Raw genomic sequence first — 17,686 nt, forward strand, 5'->3', positions numbered from 1 at the left:
TTCTATTCTAACTTAAAACTCTTGGAGCTGCAGTTTCTCCATCAGTGAAATAGTAATCAACAGAATCTACTATGTAGGTTGATACATTGATTCAATAGAATCATTAATGCAAAGAGTTTATCAGGAACGTGACACAAAAGTAATGCTCAATAACCATGAGCGATTTTTAAAGGACATTTTAATTCTATTTTTATCCCATAGATCATTTTATTTTTCAGAGCTTTTTTTTTTTCTATATATACAGTACAAAACAACATGAATTGTAAAGACTTTCAAAATTCTTACCTAAGGACACAAAACAAAACCAAGCTAAAAAAGTCCTCACGTGAAACCAAAGTCCAACAAGATACACACACACACACACACACACACACACACACAACTAATTTAGATAAAACATTACATTCATCTTCTAGATTTTTTTTTGTTTTGGGGTGCCTGGATGGCTCAGTCTGTAAAGCATCAGACTTTGGCTCAGGTCATGATATCACCGCTTGTGACTTCCAGCCCCACGTTGGGCTCTGCGCTGAGAGCTCAGAGCCTGGAGCCTGCTTCGGATTCTGTGTCCCTCTCTTGCTCTGCCCCTCCCCCACTCGTGCTTTGTCTCTGTCTTTGTCTCTCTCTCTCAAGAATAAATAAAACATCAAAAAAATTAGATTTTTTTTGTTTTGTTTTCCTTTAGTAACTTTGTATCATTCCTAGGTTTAAATCTACAAGGAGCTCTGGTGCACCTTTCCCCCCCATTGACAAATGACTCATTGAACTCAGTGACTACTCAATCTCCAAATCTGGTCAAGCAAGCTCCCCAGGGGGTCAGAGCCTCTCTGTACAAGCTGCTACTGTTTCCCTTAGGCTGAGTGCTTTGTGTAAAAACAGTCAAAGGATAAGTAACATTTTGGACTCCGAGTAGCAACATGGTACAGTAAGTAAGTCCAGGCATCATGTGCTAAAAGGAATACTGGCATCCATGTTTAAAGCTCTGGATGCTAATCTAATATCTACCAGTTCCCAGCAGTATGATCCCATAGAAATGATTTAGTTTCTAAGCCTTAAGTATCTCATATACTTAGTTTAAAGAATACTTGTTTTCCTCTCTTTTAGGCCATTATGAAGAACAAATGAGGTAATGTAGTGAAAAATTTTTGACAGCTACAAAGTACTAAACAAATATTAAGGAAGAATTTATTATTTCAATTTCACTGTAGTGGTTAGAAAGGGCATACACATACCCTTGCCCCAAAATAGCATATTGGAACAGAAAATCCATGACCTGTCCAAATCATGCAGTTGATCACAGAAGATTGTTGGCAGACTGAGGGGGCTTTGGACATTTCCTTAAATGGAAAATCTTGAACACAATACCAAATTCACCCATTTCATTTATTTTTCAATAATCTTTTTTTGCCCCTTAAAACCTATCATAAGTTTGAATTATTCTAAGAAATGTACCTGTATTCTAACTCTTAGAATTATAAATTTTTATAATTTTAATATATTTTTCTCAAAAATTCCTCTTTATCATCATCACTCCATTTAGAACAGAAAATTAATAAAAATGTTTTCCCTGAATTTTCTCTGCTCACTAATTTCCCACATTTTATTATTTTTAATTTAAAAGCATTTTTTAAATATTTGTTTATTTTTGAGAGAGAGAGAGAGAGAGAGAGAGACAGAAAGAGAGAGACAGAGCACAAGCAGGAGACGGGCAGAGAGAGAGGGAGACACAGAATGCAAAGCAGTCTCCAGGCTCTGAGCTGTCAGCACAGAGCCCAACGTGGGGCTCAAACTCATGAGCTCTGAGACCATGACCTGAGCTGAAGTCAGAGACTTAACTGACTAAGCCACCCAGGCAGCCCAATTTCCCCCATTTAAAAAGCAGCAATTAAGGTTTCTAGCAGATGATACACCAATAAAACAAATGGCTAATATGTAGTGGTTAAAATACTAACGCCAGAATCAGAGGTGATTTGGGTTTGATTCTCAACTCTGCTTTTTCCTAGCTCTGTAAACTTAAATTATTACTTCTTTGAGTTGCAATTTTCTCCTCTGTAACATGGATATAGTTCATGCCTCCAAATATTGTTTGGTATAGAAACCACGTAACCAAATTTACTGAGTTCTTACTGTGGCTGGCTGCTTTACATGCATTCTCTTATCAAAATTTTTTTTTTAATTTGTAAAAAAAATGTCAGCACAGAGCCCGACGTGGGGCTCAAACTCCAAACCATGAGATCACGAACCGAGCTGAAGCCAGATGCCCAAGTGACTGAGCCACCCAGGTTCCCCTGCACTATCTCATTTAATCCCTACAAAATTTTACAATATAGTTTCTGTGCCTGTTATTATAGTAAGATTCCAATAAGAATTATTAGATAATACTATTTCACCAAAAAAACTGAGCATTTTTCTTAAAAACAGATAAGGAATAGTTTCCAGTATAGGTTGGAAAGTTGGTTGCCCTGGAGAGGTTGAACCAGGTCCTAATTACCTTCATTTTAATATAAATACTAAACGGGGTATACACTAGCTGTTCGGTCCTTATTTTCTTCAAACAGAAATACTCAAAGCCCAAACCTTAAAAAGAAGGAAATGTTATCTGAATAAAAAAGCGTTCCTTCTCCCCCAATTTTTTAAACCCTATCTTTTGTCCTTCTAGTCACAAAAATGCTAGCGTGCGCGCGCGCGCACACACACACACACACACACACACACACACACACACCCTTATATCAGGTTTGTAGCAGACACTACTGTGTGTGTTCTGTTCTTCCATCTTAGCAGAACTCTCTGTCTTTATTTTTTTGCGTTGTTCCAGAATCTGTGCTTCTTCAAATACACTTTCATGGTCTACTTGAAAATTAACAGTTCTTCAGGAGTAATTTTGAACTACATTCTGTCTCATGGTCTTTCTTAAAATTGTTTTCTCAATTCTCAGTGGGAATAAAAAACAAAACAATTTTAAGTATAGAGAAAAGAATCTAACTTTATAATGATAGCAGTGCCTCTGTTATGTGGGTTTTTAAGACTATTTTTAGAAAGAAAGAAAAGGTTTTTAAGCCATGTTACATTTTATAATTGAGTCGTCAATGAATTAAAAAATAATTCATGCTTGGCTATCTCATCTGTATTAAATAGTTATTCACGAACATTTTACGTTAAAAGATGTAGGTTCTAATCCTGCTTCTTAACCCCAACTTGTAATCTTGATCTTAATGTCCTTGGGCCATTTGAAAAAAATGGACTTTGAAAAAAAGCACTAAGACTTGATCCCTCCCCACTTTCCGACTGTCAAACTGTATGAACATCTTGCCTTTTCTATAGTTGGTAGAAAAAAAATGAGGATATGTGAAATTTTTTAAATGTAAAAGTCTAAGAAAAGATAATTAAAATTGAGATATATGATTTTCATAGTAATTATGCCTTTCGTATTTCTTGGCTATATGTTTACATAGTATAGAAAACCCTTACGAAGAGTGTAAGAGCAAATAAAGTGAAAGCTATGCCCTAGAGGGCGAGTGATTTCACTGAGTGAGTCAAAGATGTAATGCTCTGCTAGTTGGTAATTAGTAACACTCAATGCTTAAACAAAAGGATGCTTAGTAGAAGTAGCTTTGCCATAACTATGGTCAAATCCATAACTACATGGATGTGAGAAATCCATGTAGCTTATAAAGATATCATTAAAACTGGAAAATAAGGATTGAGAATTATTATCTAAAGAAAGAGACAAGGTTCAAAATAAAAGCTGAAGCAGAAATGATCAAAATAATTAAATCTAGTAATAGAGCTGCAATTAGTCTGATATTCTCACTGGAAAAGTACAGGGAATTTCTATGTAATAAATCAAGAAAATAACCCAATGCTATTATCCTGGCACTAAGAAAAATACCAAATAGAAACAACCAGAACAATAATAGTAACAATTTAACCAGTTCAACAATTTAAGAAGTATAAAGAGTACATTTAAATCTTTACATCAAAAAACTAGATTATTTCATACACTTTAATAAATTTTCCTAATGTTTTAATTATTGGCCCCTGCCTCTGTGCAAGCATTGTATTATGAACCATGGGAGATACAAAAGAAAAAGATGTTATTTCCTTTAATGGACTTAGTTCCTGTAAAAACAAACAGGGTATGTCCTGTGTGTACATACTGGTGTATCCTGGTTTGAAAGGTAATGTTAAAAATTTTCTATTTTTATATTTTTAAATTTACAAATGATTGAAATGAAATATACAGAAAATGGTTCATAAACTTATGAAGCTATTTGTTTTTATCTCCTTTCATGTTATTTAAGAACCGAACATTTATTCATCATTTCAAATTTTCCTTAATGAAGGTGGAAATCAATATTCAATAATTATGGAATAGTCAGCCCCCAGTTTATGTGGCCATTTAAAGTGACAAGTATAGGAGTGCCAGAGTGGCTCAGTTGATTAAGCGTCCAACTTCGGCTCAGGTCATGATCTCACTGCTCTGTGCTGACAGCTCAGAGCCTGGAGCCTGCTTTGGATTCTGTGTCTCCCTCTCTTTTCCTATTCCCCGCTCATGCTCTGTCTCTCTCTCTCTCTCTCTCTCAAAAATAAACATTAAAAAAAATTTTATTGTGCCTTGGTGGCTCAGTCGGTTGGGCATTAGACTTCAGCCCCGCTTCGTGAGTTTGAGCCCCGCATCAGGCTCTATGCTGACAGCTGAGCCTGGAGCCTGCTTCACATTCTGTGTCTCCCTCTCTGTCTGTCCCTTCCCCCCCCAAAAAAAACAAATAGACATTAAAAATTTTTTTTAAATTTTCTTCAAGTGACAAGTATAACGTATTATGTTAATGCAAGGAAAGAAGCATACATAAAGGTGAAATGAGGCAATAAAAAGCAGGACATGAAGGGCAATCCATGCAGAGATCACAGCCTCCTAAACATGTGTGATGGGCACTGAGAGAATCTTGAAGGAACAAAGAAAGTTTCTCTGTAAGTGTGTGGTATATGAACAGTATTATACCATCTTCCTCATACAACGGAAGAGAGAGAGATTTTCGGGTGGGTGTAATGGAGCATTCACAATGGTAAATTCCAGAGCTAAAAAAAAAAAAATCTAAAGGGAAACTTCTAATTTTCTATTCTTCCTATCACGAACCATCAAAACTTCTAAAAAGGTTAGTAAAAAGGTGAATTTCACCAGAAAAATATGAAATTTAGGATAGTCTCAAATTTTATATAGAAAGAAAAATTCCATTTGAAAGTACCAAAATATCATAGTCATAAAAGGCCAAAACTTAAAATTCCATATATTTGTGTGTAAAATAGAATGTATATTAAAATTTGTATTCATTATTTAACTAAAATTTTATTTTCAGGTGTTTTCTCATTTTTTTTTTACTAGTTCCTTTAGACACAGTGTAGCTGAACAAGGGTACTTTGAAAAAATGCAAAATAGTTAAGAGTCATAAAGGTTTTTCAAATGAAAACCAATTGCTTTCAAATTGAAATTTAGACATTTTCAAATCTATATGAACTCTGAAAGGAAATAATACATAGACAACTGTTTATTTCTATGCTCTTAAATAAACAGTGATGTTATTCTGCCACCAGCCAGCCTGTTAACTTTTCTTCTTTTCTCTTTTAATTTATTCATTTCTGGGAAAAGAACACTAAGTTATTATTAATGTAAGTAGCCTTATAGATGCAAATTCATAATTGTCAAGAAATATTACAGAAGCAAATGCCCTACACATTCTTTTAACTTTTCAGTGCCCTCATGCTGCCCCCTGCTGCCCAGTGTCCACACTTACTGAAAACTGTCCCACATTTTTCAATCTTTTGCTATTCCTCTTCATTCCCCCCATCAAAACTTACCTGGCCAGAGATCTAGACCATTGAAGTTTTCTTCTACTCAGGCTAATAGGCAAACAGTGATGTAAGAAAGAAGCAGTTTCCTCCTATTTATCCCATCACCATTTTTTGGCTAATTACAAACACTTGAATTGGTATTCTTTTTTTTAATTTTTTTTCAACGTTTATTTATTTTTTGGGACAGAGAGAGACAGAGCATGAACGGGGGAGGGGCAGAGAGAGAGGGAGACACAGAATCGGAAACAGGCTCCAGGCTCTGAGCCATCAGCCCAGAGCCTGATGCGGGGCTCGAACTCACGGACCGCGAGATCGTGACCTGGCTGAAGTCGGACGCTTAACCGACTGCGCCACCCAGGCGCCCCTTGAATTGGTATTCTATTGGCAATAACGGACATCCAGATTCCCTAGCTTGGGATTCCAAATCCTCCTTGTGATGGCTCCAAGCTACCATCACAGGTCCATTTCTCCCAGTTTCTGCACCCCCCCCCCCCCCCAATTATAGCTTACTTTGTACCTACACTGGACTTCTAGCTGGCATCTCCAAATGCCATGTGTTTTCTCTCCTCCTTGCCTGTGCTCACATGGCTTTCTTTACCTGGAATGTCTTTTCTCAGTTTCTACATGTTAAAGCCTACTGTCTTTCAAAGCCCTAGTCAAAAGTATCTTTCTCCATGAAGTCTACCCAATTCTCATTGGCTTTTCTCTTCTCCCTAATCCTCTAAGGCTCAGCACAATGTTGTTGCTGTTGTTTTTAATACAGTAGAAACTCAATAAATTTATTGAGATATATTTAGTGAACAAAACGCAGGTAACAAAGGAACCTTAATCATTACATTGAAAAGGATCTCTGACTTTACTGACATTTTACTGAGATTTACTGACTTTTAAGAGTAGCTGCGGAGGATAATGAGAGCCTCCCTAATACTGCGATATCCATACACCTGAATGGGGTTATCTTTTTAATTCCCAACACACTGCACAAAGCCTATTTTGATCACTGACATCAAGGGGGGGGGGGTCTATGATAAAATGAAGTTAGAGCATATACTGAGTGCTTAGACATGTCAGGTGCTATACTTGGTGCTTTAAGTGCTTTCCCTCATTGTAGTCTCACAAAACCAGGTGAGGTAGGTGATATTACCTTGTTTCATAAAAGAGGAAACTGAGGGTCTGCACAATTAAGTAACTGGCCCAAGGTTATACATGTAGTCAAGGGCAGAGCTAGGACTCAAACAGATCAGGAAAAGCTGTGTACTTAAATTGTTCTCATATGTCTTCAAGAGAAATGTGTATGAAGAAGCCTCTTGTCAGCTCTTGTGAGGGTTAAAAAAAAAAACCTTGTCAGTAGAATATGCTTGGAAATTGTGATCATATATTCAGACAAAGCCATGAAAGAGATTGTGTCAATTAAGTAACTCTTAGTATATCCAAGAGTTGATTGTCCTATACTACAGTATGTGAAGGATTCTGCCAAGTTCAAAGGTGTCTAGATTTAGATATAAATATAGATAAAACCTTTAGATAAAACCCTTTACATCTAAAGGATATATTCTAAAGGATTAAGAAATGCACAACCTATAAATATTTGTTCATTGTTGTAGCCACTTGTGTGTGTGTGGATCAAAGATCCTAACCTGACTTGGAAAAAGGTCCAGAAAGGTATGACTCAATATCTTGAGCAAATAATTTTACTTTTTTTTTGATACAATGAATATAAATAAGGCTCAGCATATTACATTAGTGTCTCAGACACAGATACAGTGTGCTGCAGCCAAAACCTCTTCTCATCTAGACACCACAATAAGCTGAGAAGGCAGATAAAAATTTTCACTTGGGAAGGCATCACTCCAAAATTTTTTGGTAGGACATAATTGGTTTGTTAGACTCATTCTAAATCTTTCTGGGGTTAAAATATTCTTAGTAGGTAAGACATTCTTAGTAGGTAAGACTCTTTCAACTCCAGAAAGATGTAGAATAAGTACAAAAGTGTTTTGTAAGAGCTCAGCCTATTAGACTTTTAAGTATAATTCCTACAAAGTTATATGTGTGTTGAAACATTAAAGAGAACTTAGTCACCATACTTAGAAGTTAAATTTATTAGATATGTAAGACTTTCTTAACTTCTTGAAAATGTTTATGCAGTAAGTTTATAAGTGCAGTATAAAGGGGAATAAAGAGTTGGAAAGCATTTAAGTAATACTATAAATAAGACCAAAATTTAAAGGACCATGATTTCTAAAACTTGCAAGATTTATAAATATGATAAGATTTGTAAATTAAATTTAAAACATAAGGAAGAGCTTCCTTGGATATTAACTTTAATAAACTTCACATTATTTTTTAAAAGCTCAAATTAATTTCAGAATAGTTTTTTAGTATGCAAGACTAACAGTGGCTATTGGGCCGTTTTTCTTCCAGCTGATGTTGTGTTCATTAGGCAGTCAATGCTTTATCCCAGAGAATTGGCCTGACTGTCCAGTTATTCTTTAATTTGGTTTGAACCTTCCTCACTTTACAGGAGATGGATTGTAGCTTTTGAAATATTAAGATGAGATGTAGCAGTTCTAAATCTACTAACCTCTTAAATTTTTGTTTTAGGGCTTACTTCAGTAGAGTGAGTAACTTAGCAATTCTCAACCCCAGCTGTGTATCAGAATCCTGTGAGTCACTTTTGGAAAATGCTTATGCCTAGATCTGATCTTAGACCAACTAGAATCTCTGGGGATGTGGTGCAGGCATTTTGTTTTTAAGTTTCTGGATGATTCTAACTACAGGAGGAGTTGAGAAGCACTGGTGCAACAGTGTGAGCCTGCCATAGTCTGAAGAACCAGTGCTGTCCAACGGAATTTTCTGCAATCGTGGAAACTGCTATAGATTGAATGCTTATGTCCCCCCAAATTCATGTATTGAAATACTAAATCCTGATGTGATGGTGTTTGGAAGTGGGGTCTTTGGGAGGTGATTAGGTCATGAGGGTAGAAATGTCATGAATTGGATTTGTGCCTCTGTAAAACAAACCCCAAAGAGGTCCTTTACCTCTTCTGCTGCGTGAGGACACAGAAGGCAAAAAGACAGCCATCTATGCACCAGGACATTATGACCCTCACTGGACACTTGAATCAGCCAGCACCTTGATCTTGGACTTCCAGGCTCTGTAGCTATGAGCAATGAATGTTTTTGTTTGCTTGTTTATAACCTACCCATGCTATGGTATTGTAATAGCAGCCTGAACAGACTAAGATAGAAATGTTCCATGAATCTGTTGCTCAATATGGTAGCCACCAGCCAGGTGTAGCTACTAAATTTTTAATTTTAATTCTAATTTAAACTTACATAGTTACAGGAGGCTCTTGACTACTGTGTTGGACAGCACAGTTTGTCAGGTTCAGACCATTTAAAATGCTCTAAGTTTATCATCATATGGATGCTGAATGACTCTTTTTTGATAGTGGACCACACCAGTCCACCCTTACTACTCTTGTCTCTTCAGGGTACTTCACATTAGCTTCCTGATGAAGCCTCTAGTGGTTTGAAAGGATAGCTCAAAGTTTACATCGGCTTCTGGGAATGTTAAGGACATTGAATCTGCCTTTTACTCATTTATGTTGGCAGTTTGTTTCTTGGACTTTCTATTTTAATGAAAAACGAGCAAAGGCCTTCAGAAATAAAAATTTCTTAAGTGTCAAAGCACTGGAGCAATTAAACTCTTTGCAAAGGTCCTCTTTGCTCCTTGGCATGTGATAGTGTTTTTCAACTAGAGGTTGTGACCTTTGTCTTGGAGGTTGGAGAGTTTCCAGTGGATTGGGGCAGCAGCCTGAGTTTCAAAGCTAAATATAGGTCATTGGCATGGCAGCCTCTTTCTCAGTCTCATCGAAACCATGTCCTATTAATGAATGTGGGGCATTAATGGCTGGTGGGATAAAATCTTGAGAAAAAACAGAAAAATGCCATGGATATAGAAGTCTTTCTCAGATGTAAGTTGCTATTGAGCACAACTAAGTTCTATTTTTACCTACTTTTAAAAATAATTTGTAAATTGTAGATTGCTACTTAAAAAAGGCTAAAAATACACACATATATGATTTGTTGGCAAATAAATCTGAAATGTGATATTCATGCTGAGGCATAAGAAGACTCCTCCCTTTAGGTCATTGCTCAATTCTCACTCTTTCAGTGAGGCTGTCTTGACAACCCTATTGAATATTTCAATTTGTGTTTATTCATCTATTTGCCAAATATTAAATGACATCCTCTTAAGTTTGGCATATTTATTTCAAAGGCAAACTATTTATCATGGCAGGTACCATCCAACTCTCTAGAGCAGGGTCTCAAAGGGTGGTCCCTGGGGACCAACAGCATCAGCAGCACCAGCAGCATCTGGGAGGTTGCCAAAAATATAGCTTCTCAGGCTCCACTCCACCAATCGAGTCAAGAACCCTAGGTGTGGGGTCTGTGTTTTCAGTGATTCTGGGCACACTAAAGTTTGAGATCCACTGATCTAGAGTACAATGAATCCCCCCAAAATATCCCAGGGGGTAAACTTCCATACATCCCCAACGTGGCTAAGACTGAAACATTCTGTACATAAAACTGAACTTGGAAGTTGTGAAATAGATGCCAAAATTCTATTGGGACATAGTGCTATGAATGATGTATTTACCCACTTCAACTAAGCCTCACGAAATCTCTAGGCTTTGATCTTTTTCTTCCCTATAAAAACCCAACTTCTGACAGAATTTCATGAGATATTCCTGAAGAGACAAGATGTGGTACAAGTGTGCCTTCAGCAAACTCAACGTACAAAAATCAGATATATACACAGCTGGTAAGTTAGGTGGCCAATTACTGTTTTAACGAAAATGTTACTAGATTTATTTAAACAGTGACATCATATAGTGCTTTTAAAAGATGTCCATTTACATAACATAAATTTTACAAATGTCTAATGTGATAGTATAGAAGAATAGGTAAGTACACAGCCTCTGATTTCAAACTTCCCAGGTTTAAACTCCAGCTTTTTCATTTACTAGGTAACCTGAGCCAAATCTCTAAGCCTCAGGTTCTTCTTCTGGAAAATGGGTATAACAATTGTCCTATTTCCAAAGTTTGTGTGAGAATTTAAGGATATAATAAAAAAGTAGAATTTAGATAGAAGCTGGAGCAAAGTAGGCTCTGATTAAATGTTTGTTTTCAGTGTGTGTGTGTGTGTGTGTGTGTGTGTGTGTTTTAATTAGCTGCCTTTGTGCCCAGTCTGGTCTCTGTGAAAACAGATATTTAAGTTTTATCATTTAAGAAGTTCACACAAAGCAGTTAAAATTGATACAAAGCAAATAGAAGCTAACCATATTGAGCACTGGATACTGAGAAGGTATTTCATCCTTCTAAGAGCTCTTGCCTAGCCAAACCAATCATGAGAAATTTCATCTCTTTATCATGACTGGGTAAGGTATGAACACATCCTACAAACCTAGTCAATGAGCTGTAAGAAGCATGGTGCTGTGAGCCTCTGGGAAAGAATTTCTTCCCTTATAAAAAGATGCATTAAGAGAAACTCTCTTCCCTTTGGAAACTGTAATATCAGGCTATGATGCTTGGAGCTGCAGCAGTCATAATGTGCCTGTGAGGAAAGACATTGCTGACATTGTGGCAATATAAAAAAATGTAAACTGCTAAGGAGCTTGGTAACATTGTTAAGCTATTGAACCAAACCTAGAACAGGCTTGCTTCCTGTTAATGATTTAGTTGAAATAATAAATGTCCATATTTTTTATGCCACTGTCAGTAAGGTTCTATGTTAGTACAAAAGCAAACTAAATGGCATAATACATCTAGCTAGTGTGGATTAATTGGCTCTATAGCAAAATAATTTTATTACTTTATTCTTGAGGTCATCTTAAACCATATATAGAGAATCCTTAATGAAGAGCCTTCTGCTCAATATCATCTGCATATAACAACAGTCTTTTTCTAAGCAACTTTTTTTTTTTACATTTTATTTAATTATTTTGAGAGAGAGAGAGAGGAGGAGGAGCAGAGAGAGAGAGGGAGAGAATCCCAAGTAGGCTCCACACTGTCACTGCAGATTCCCATGTGGGGCTCAGTCTCATTAACCACAAGATCATGACCTGAGCCGAAGTCAAGAGTTAGGCACTTAACCGACTGAGCCACCCAGGTGCCCCATAACAGTGGTCTTAATTTCCTGCTCCATATCTGATGTGCTTAACTAATTAACTATTAGGCAAATGTGTAATTATGTTACTTTTGTAGATTAAAATGTTTGTTTTTATTTAAAAAGTTTCTGTTATATATACCACTAAAACTATTACAGATTTTAAAATAAAAATAAATATTTTAATTTTGATATAATCCTTTAACACTGTAATTGTATTTCCCTGCTTCATTTCACAGTTTATATTAAATTCAGAGATTTATTTCATGACAATGTGAATAAAATGTACAAAATGTACAAAATCGGGCTCTACCACATTTAAAAGTTTTCGTTAAATGGACCTCACAAGGACACACCCCAAATTCGTACTACCAGAGTGATCTTCTCCATCTCTCTTTTCAAGAAAATAAGTTTATGTTTTATTTCTCACGTTGCAAGAGAAATTTGGATTAGTTAACTGTCTATTTATATAGCATCTATTTGGGCTGTATCTAAAATCTAAGGGCTATTTTCCCCTCAATGTGTGAATATTTGGTGCCCAAATAATGATTCTTCAATAGAAGGACACTTGTTAAGTCCCCATAAGAACATATTTAAATTAAAAAAAATTTTTTTTTACTCCAGAAATCTTATTTGGCCTTTATTCCCAAATGGGACCTCTCCCACCCTACCAATATCTAACACCTTAGATTAGAACTTTGAACCTTCTTGAACTATAAACTCCATGAGAGCAGGGATGCATGCCTTTTCTTAATATTATACCCAGCATCTTAGCACACTGGCACATAATATGTAGGAAAATCTAGAACAAATAAATCCCCAAATAAAAATAAATGTTGAACAAATTGGGGTGCCTGGGTGGCTCAGTCAGTTAAGTGTCTGACTTCAGTTCAGGTCATGGTCGCACAGTTCATGAGTTCAAGCCCTGAGTCAGGCTCTGTGCTGACAGCTCAGAGCCTGGAGCCTGCTTGGGATTCTGTGTCTCCTTCTCTCTCTCTGCCCCTCCACCACAAGCTCTCTCTCTCTCTCTCTCTCAAAAATAAACATTAAAAATAAAATAAAATTTAAAAATGTTGAACAAATCATGTATAAAGTACAACCCTTTCATCTTTTTCATAAACAAATAATTTCTTTGTTTTACTTTCTCTTTAGACTCTCCATTTAAGAATCTTTTTGGAGAGATAAAAAAAAGTTATACCACAAATACCCATTTTGTCTGTTACTTTCCCCCTCTCTTTCCTTGCACAAAAATGCTGAGGACAGTAGTGAATCTGTATGGTCTTATGGAAAGTAATGATATGTCCAAGAAACAGCAGAGGTCAATATGCACAAGAAGTAGGTGGAGTTGGAAATGTGCGATTTCAAGCCTGTATTGAATTTGGTTTTCTAAGAGCTAAATTTTTAGCTATATTTCCTTCTTCTCCAGAAGTTCATTCCAAGGAATATTAGATTGGTTTTGGCTAATATTTTTAGCATTTTATGTTAGGTTGTCTTAATATCTCTTCCTTTTGTTATTTCATTTTTCCTAATAGGTACGGCTAACCTGAAAATTTCCTCAAACTTTATTAATACTAATGAATATGAGTTAATAAATTAGGACATTGTGTTGGTTCATTACATTAAGTCTTAATAAAATTTTCAGATTATTTCTGTTATTGACTGAACTCCATAATTTCAAGTTCATTTTTCTGAGGTTTATTGTTCAGAATCTGATTTACAGATTCTCCGTGTCTTTGGCATCATTTATTCATTTTTTTCTGCAACCTGTTTTTGGCTATTTCACTACTCATTGACCCCTCCCCTCCATGAGAGGGATGAGCAGGGTAAAAAATATGATATGCCATTTTAATATAGTCAATTTTGTTATTTCCTCCTATCTCTGATAAAATGGTATGCAAAAAAGAAATAAATGTATAATTATTAACTAAAATGACATTTCAGGATTAAAAAAATTATTTTCTCATTGCTCGTGATCTGGCAACTGTTACTATGGAAAACTGAGTTCTCTCTAGACTTCATTTAATAAATAAAGATTTTTTTTCATGAGAGAAACATTATAGTTTATAATAATTCTAATCTAAATCACACCAAACTCATGAACTAAATGCCCACAAAAATGTTGTCAATTAAAAAAAGAATTAATGTCCATAGAATCCAGAGCTAAAATGAGGTACAAGGTGGATTTAAAAATGGAGAATAATATAAAATAATAAATTGTTTTTGCCTCCTAGATTTAAACCTCCTTACCTACATAGTGATATAAGAGTCATACATAAAAGAATATCTTAATATAAATATAATATGGTTGATTTTAAAAAGTGAAAATTTAACTATAATGGTTACTTCATAATCAATGATGTAATAGTCAATGATATAGGAGAACAAAGAGCATTGCATAGCTACATATGGACTTCATAGCATCAGTTTGTTTTTAAAAGGGGGCCTACAATATATAAACCTTTTTAGTTTTTACAAATTAAAATAAAATATATCACCAGCTGAATAACAGAATATTTCAGTAACAAACATATTGGGAAGTCTATTTTATTCAGTAGATCAACTTCAGAGAACTAAACTCTCCAGAATAACCAGAGGGTTAGATAATATATTTACACCTGCAGTATTTCATTCTATAAATAATCTATAATGTCAAAACTAGTCTTGCTGGGGGCATTTACATTTTATAAAGAAATAAAATGTTACAGTGGACAGTTTCAAATTTTTGTAGCATTGTATAAGCAAAATATAGACATAATACATAATTATTTGTGAAGTTCAAGGAAAGAGTCCTATACAGGTAAATTATAGGGACACAAAAATCAGAAATACTATTCCTAGTCATTTTCACACATGTTTTTACTTCAGAATTTTAAATGATCAGTGAAATGAGCATTTACATATTTCAAAGTGAATAAAGACAATATGTCCAGAAATTTTCACTCTCTCAAGAAATTATTCAATCATATGGTAAGGTAGTCTAGGGTAATATTTCAGTTGTTTTTACTTTATTTGGCAAAATATTATGTTTTTAGGTACAATTATTGATCCCTCCCACTTTCTTTGTAAATGAAGGACATACTTACACTCTTCATAAACAACTAAAATGTCCACAGAGACGGGTATAACCTATGTCATATCATAGTATACATTTTGTTCTTGGGAGGCTTTGGGCCTAAACCCCATATTCTCTAATCAGATAATTCTCAATAAGAACAAAGATGAAAAACATTTACCTACATTTAGATACATGAATACCAGTATTTTTAAAGTTAGAAGCAGTTGTGTACATATTCTCAAAAAATTATGTTATTCCAAAATATTTGCTTTTTTCAAAACAAGAATATACATAAATCTAATTGAAGTATCATTTCAAAATAATAATGTAGGCATTATTGTATGTCAAACTAGTAGAAAATTCCTAGGAGAAACTTAGAATAGTTATTTAAGAAATCCCTAGGTTCAAAACGAAATTAAACTTTTACAACATTGAGTGAACTAAAACTCAAATGTTTTGTTACATTGAAAAGACATGAATACGTATGGTATTGTGATATAAAGAAAATGCGAAATGTTACCGAGGAAAGAGAGGGTAAACCAACAGCTTATTACTGAAAAATTCTGATCTAGAGATAATCAGATCAGATAAAACACAACTGCAAACTGCACGCTTGTCTCTGATGCTCCCTGGACTGGTTGTGACGACATGTCTGCTCTCACCCACAGTTCACAGTGCACACACACAAAAAAAACATTTCAATCATACAACTGAGTAATTCCTCTGACCAAATTGAACTTTCTTTAAGGAAATAAAGGGATAAGATAATAGATCAAATCTTGCCCCACCTCTTTTTTTTTCCTCCTTTTTTCTTTTAGTGAAACTGACATAAATTGTTGAGGAGCACGACAGCGCCACCAACACAGATCAATGCAAAACAAAAAAGATCTCCCACCGTGTGCAAAAAGAAAAAAAATTAGAAAAATGCCAAAAATTACAAAATGTCTCCCAAAGATACCTTTTTTGGAGAAAAACAAGCTAGATCTGCAAAGATTATCTAATGAAGAGCCTCAAAGAATTAATATTATGGAATACAAGTTTAGATCTGATCAGCAAATAAAAGACCCACTATTTAGTAACAGCCATAACTTAATATAAACCCGGTTATGTCAATCTCCACCTTCATTATACCAAGGGCAGCTTTTCGGTAGTTTGTATCCAAGTAATCCATCAAGAAAACCACAATAGGCCAGTTAAAAAAAGAAAGAAAGAAACAAACAAACAAAAACTACATCCATAGTTTGCCTGCTGATAATTTAGTCCTGGACAAATTAGGTAATACATAATTTTTATAAAGGGGATATGCACATATTTGGCATTACCAACATTGCTGGCACAAAACAAGTCCATCTTGAAATAGCTGAGTTCTCCTGTAGTTCACAGTAATTAAAGTATAATTTATATTATAAACATTTAGCTTTAATAATGAAAACAAAAAAACTATCTTTCTTTCTTTTAGTAAAAATTAACCAGACAAGATTAGGTGGAATATGCAGAGATCAAAGCTAAAGAAAAATACAAAGATTGGTTTTGTTAGAAGAAACACAATGAAAATCCTCTTTATCTGGTGGCTCATTCAAAGATTTAATGAAATAAATGTTAAAAATTACAAACTTACCATTAGTGTAGGCAAAGAAGAAGCCAGTTCTTGAAAAATAATTGTAACAATATAGGCTGGATACTTGTGTCCCTAGAAACAACAGCCTCCAGGCAGCATATGGATCTTCAAACATCTTTAAAATATTTGGTAAATAAAAAGTAATACTTTCTTCCATGATCAGTGGCTGAATAGGGTGGCTTCCCCCAGGATCTGTGGGCGTTTGGAAAAAATCGGAGAAATATCCACGGAAGATTAAAAGCAGAGGAGGCAGCGGCAGCCAGAAGACTCTGGGGTTAACAACTTTGCGATGGCAAGCAGGCGTGCTCTGATTGGTTAGGAGGGCAGTGTCCCTACAGTCTGCACTATCCCCCGCTCCCCCCGCCTCCTGCAGCTCGGAAAAAAATGCAGTGTGTGTGCCATTTTACACTGGGCTTTTAAAAGCACAGCCACCCAAACGACAAAAGTCTAAGCTCGCTATTAAGTGACACTGCAAAACAATAGCACCCACGACTGCCTGTAAGCTCAGGAAAATGCCCTTTCAACGTCTTAAGGAACCCTCTTATTTCCTGTATGGGGGTTTTAACGGAATATAATGCATTTCTTAAGCAGATCGTTGATCACTTCGCAAACGTGGATATGTAATTTGGATACAAATATGGCCATTAAAAAAAAAAAAACGATTTCCATCAAAACATTGTTGATTTGACATCATAGGTACCTAAAGAAGGCAGTCCTCCTTGAACAAAATTCACGGCTCCTGTAGCTCAGAGATTTAATTCCTTGTAAAAATAGAACTCGTTAGCTGCAATAACTACCATTTGTGCAAAGAATAAAAATAAAACGATTTTAGTGGTTAAATTTAAAACAATAGACATACTTTTTTTTTTTCCTCCTTAAAAATTCTGTTTCAAAAACCTTTACTGGCTGACAGAATTCTACCACTCTGCCTTACAAACAAAATGGCTGTGGTACTGAGTTTTTTTGGATCCTCCCACTGTGCCTCCTCCCGGCC

The 17,686-nt window shown here is 35.4% G+C and overlaps 1 protein-coding gene across 1 annotated transcript in view; it reads right to left on the reverse strand.

The window, feature by feature from the left end:
* EPC1 (enhancer of polycomb homolog 1) overlaps positions 1 to 16,967 on the reverse strand; it is a 101,033-nt gene extending 84,066 nt beyond the window's left edge. Inside the window, exon 1 of the mRNA XM_047866082.1 lies at positions 16,693 to 16,967. Within this exon, the coding sequence (XP_047722038.1) occupies positions 16,693 to 16,695 (3 nt within the window). The 5' untranslated portion in view covers positions 16,696 to 16,967. The remainder of the gene's footprint in view (positions 1 to 16,692) is intronic.
* Positions 16,968 to 17,686: the final 719 nt, after the last annotated feature.

This window comes from Prionailurus viverrinus, chromosome B4, assembly GCF_022837055.1.
Source record: "Prionailurus viverrinus isolate Anna chromosome B4, UM_Priviv_1.0, whole genome shotgun sequence".
NCBI lineage: Eukaryota > Metazoa > Chordata > Mammalia > Carnivora > Felidae > Prionailurus > Prionailurus viverrinus.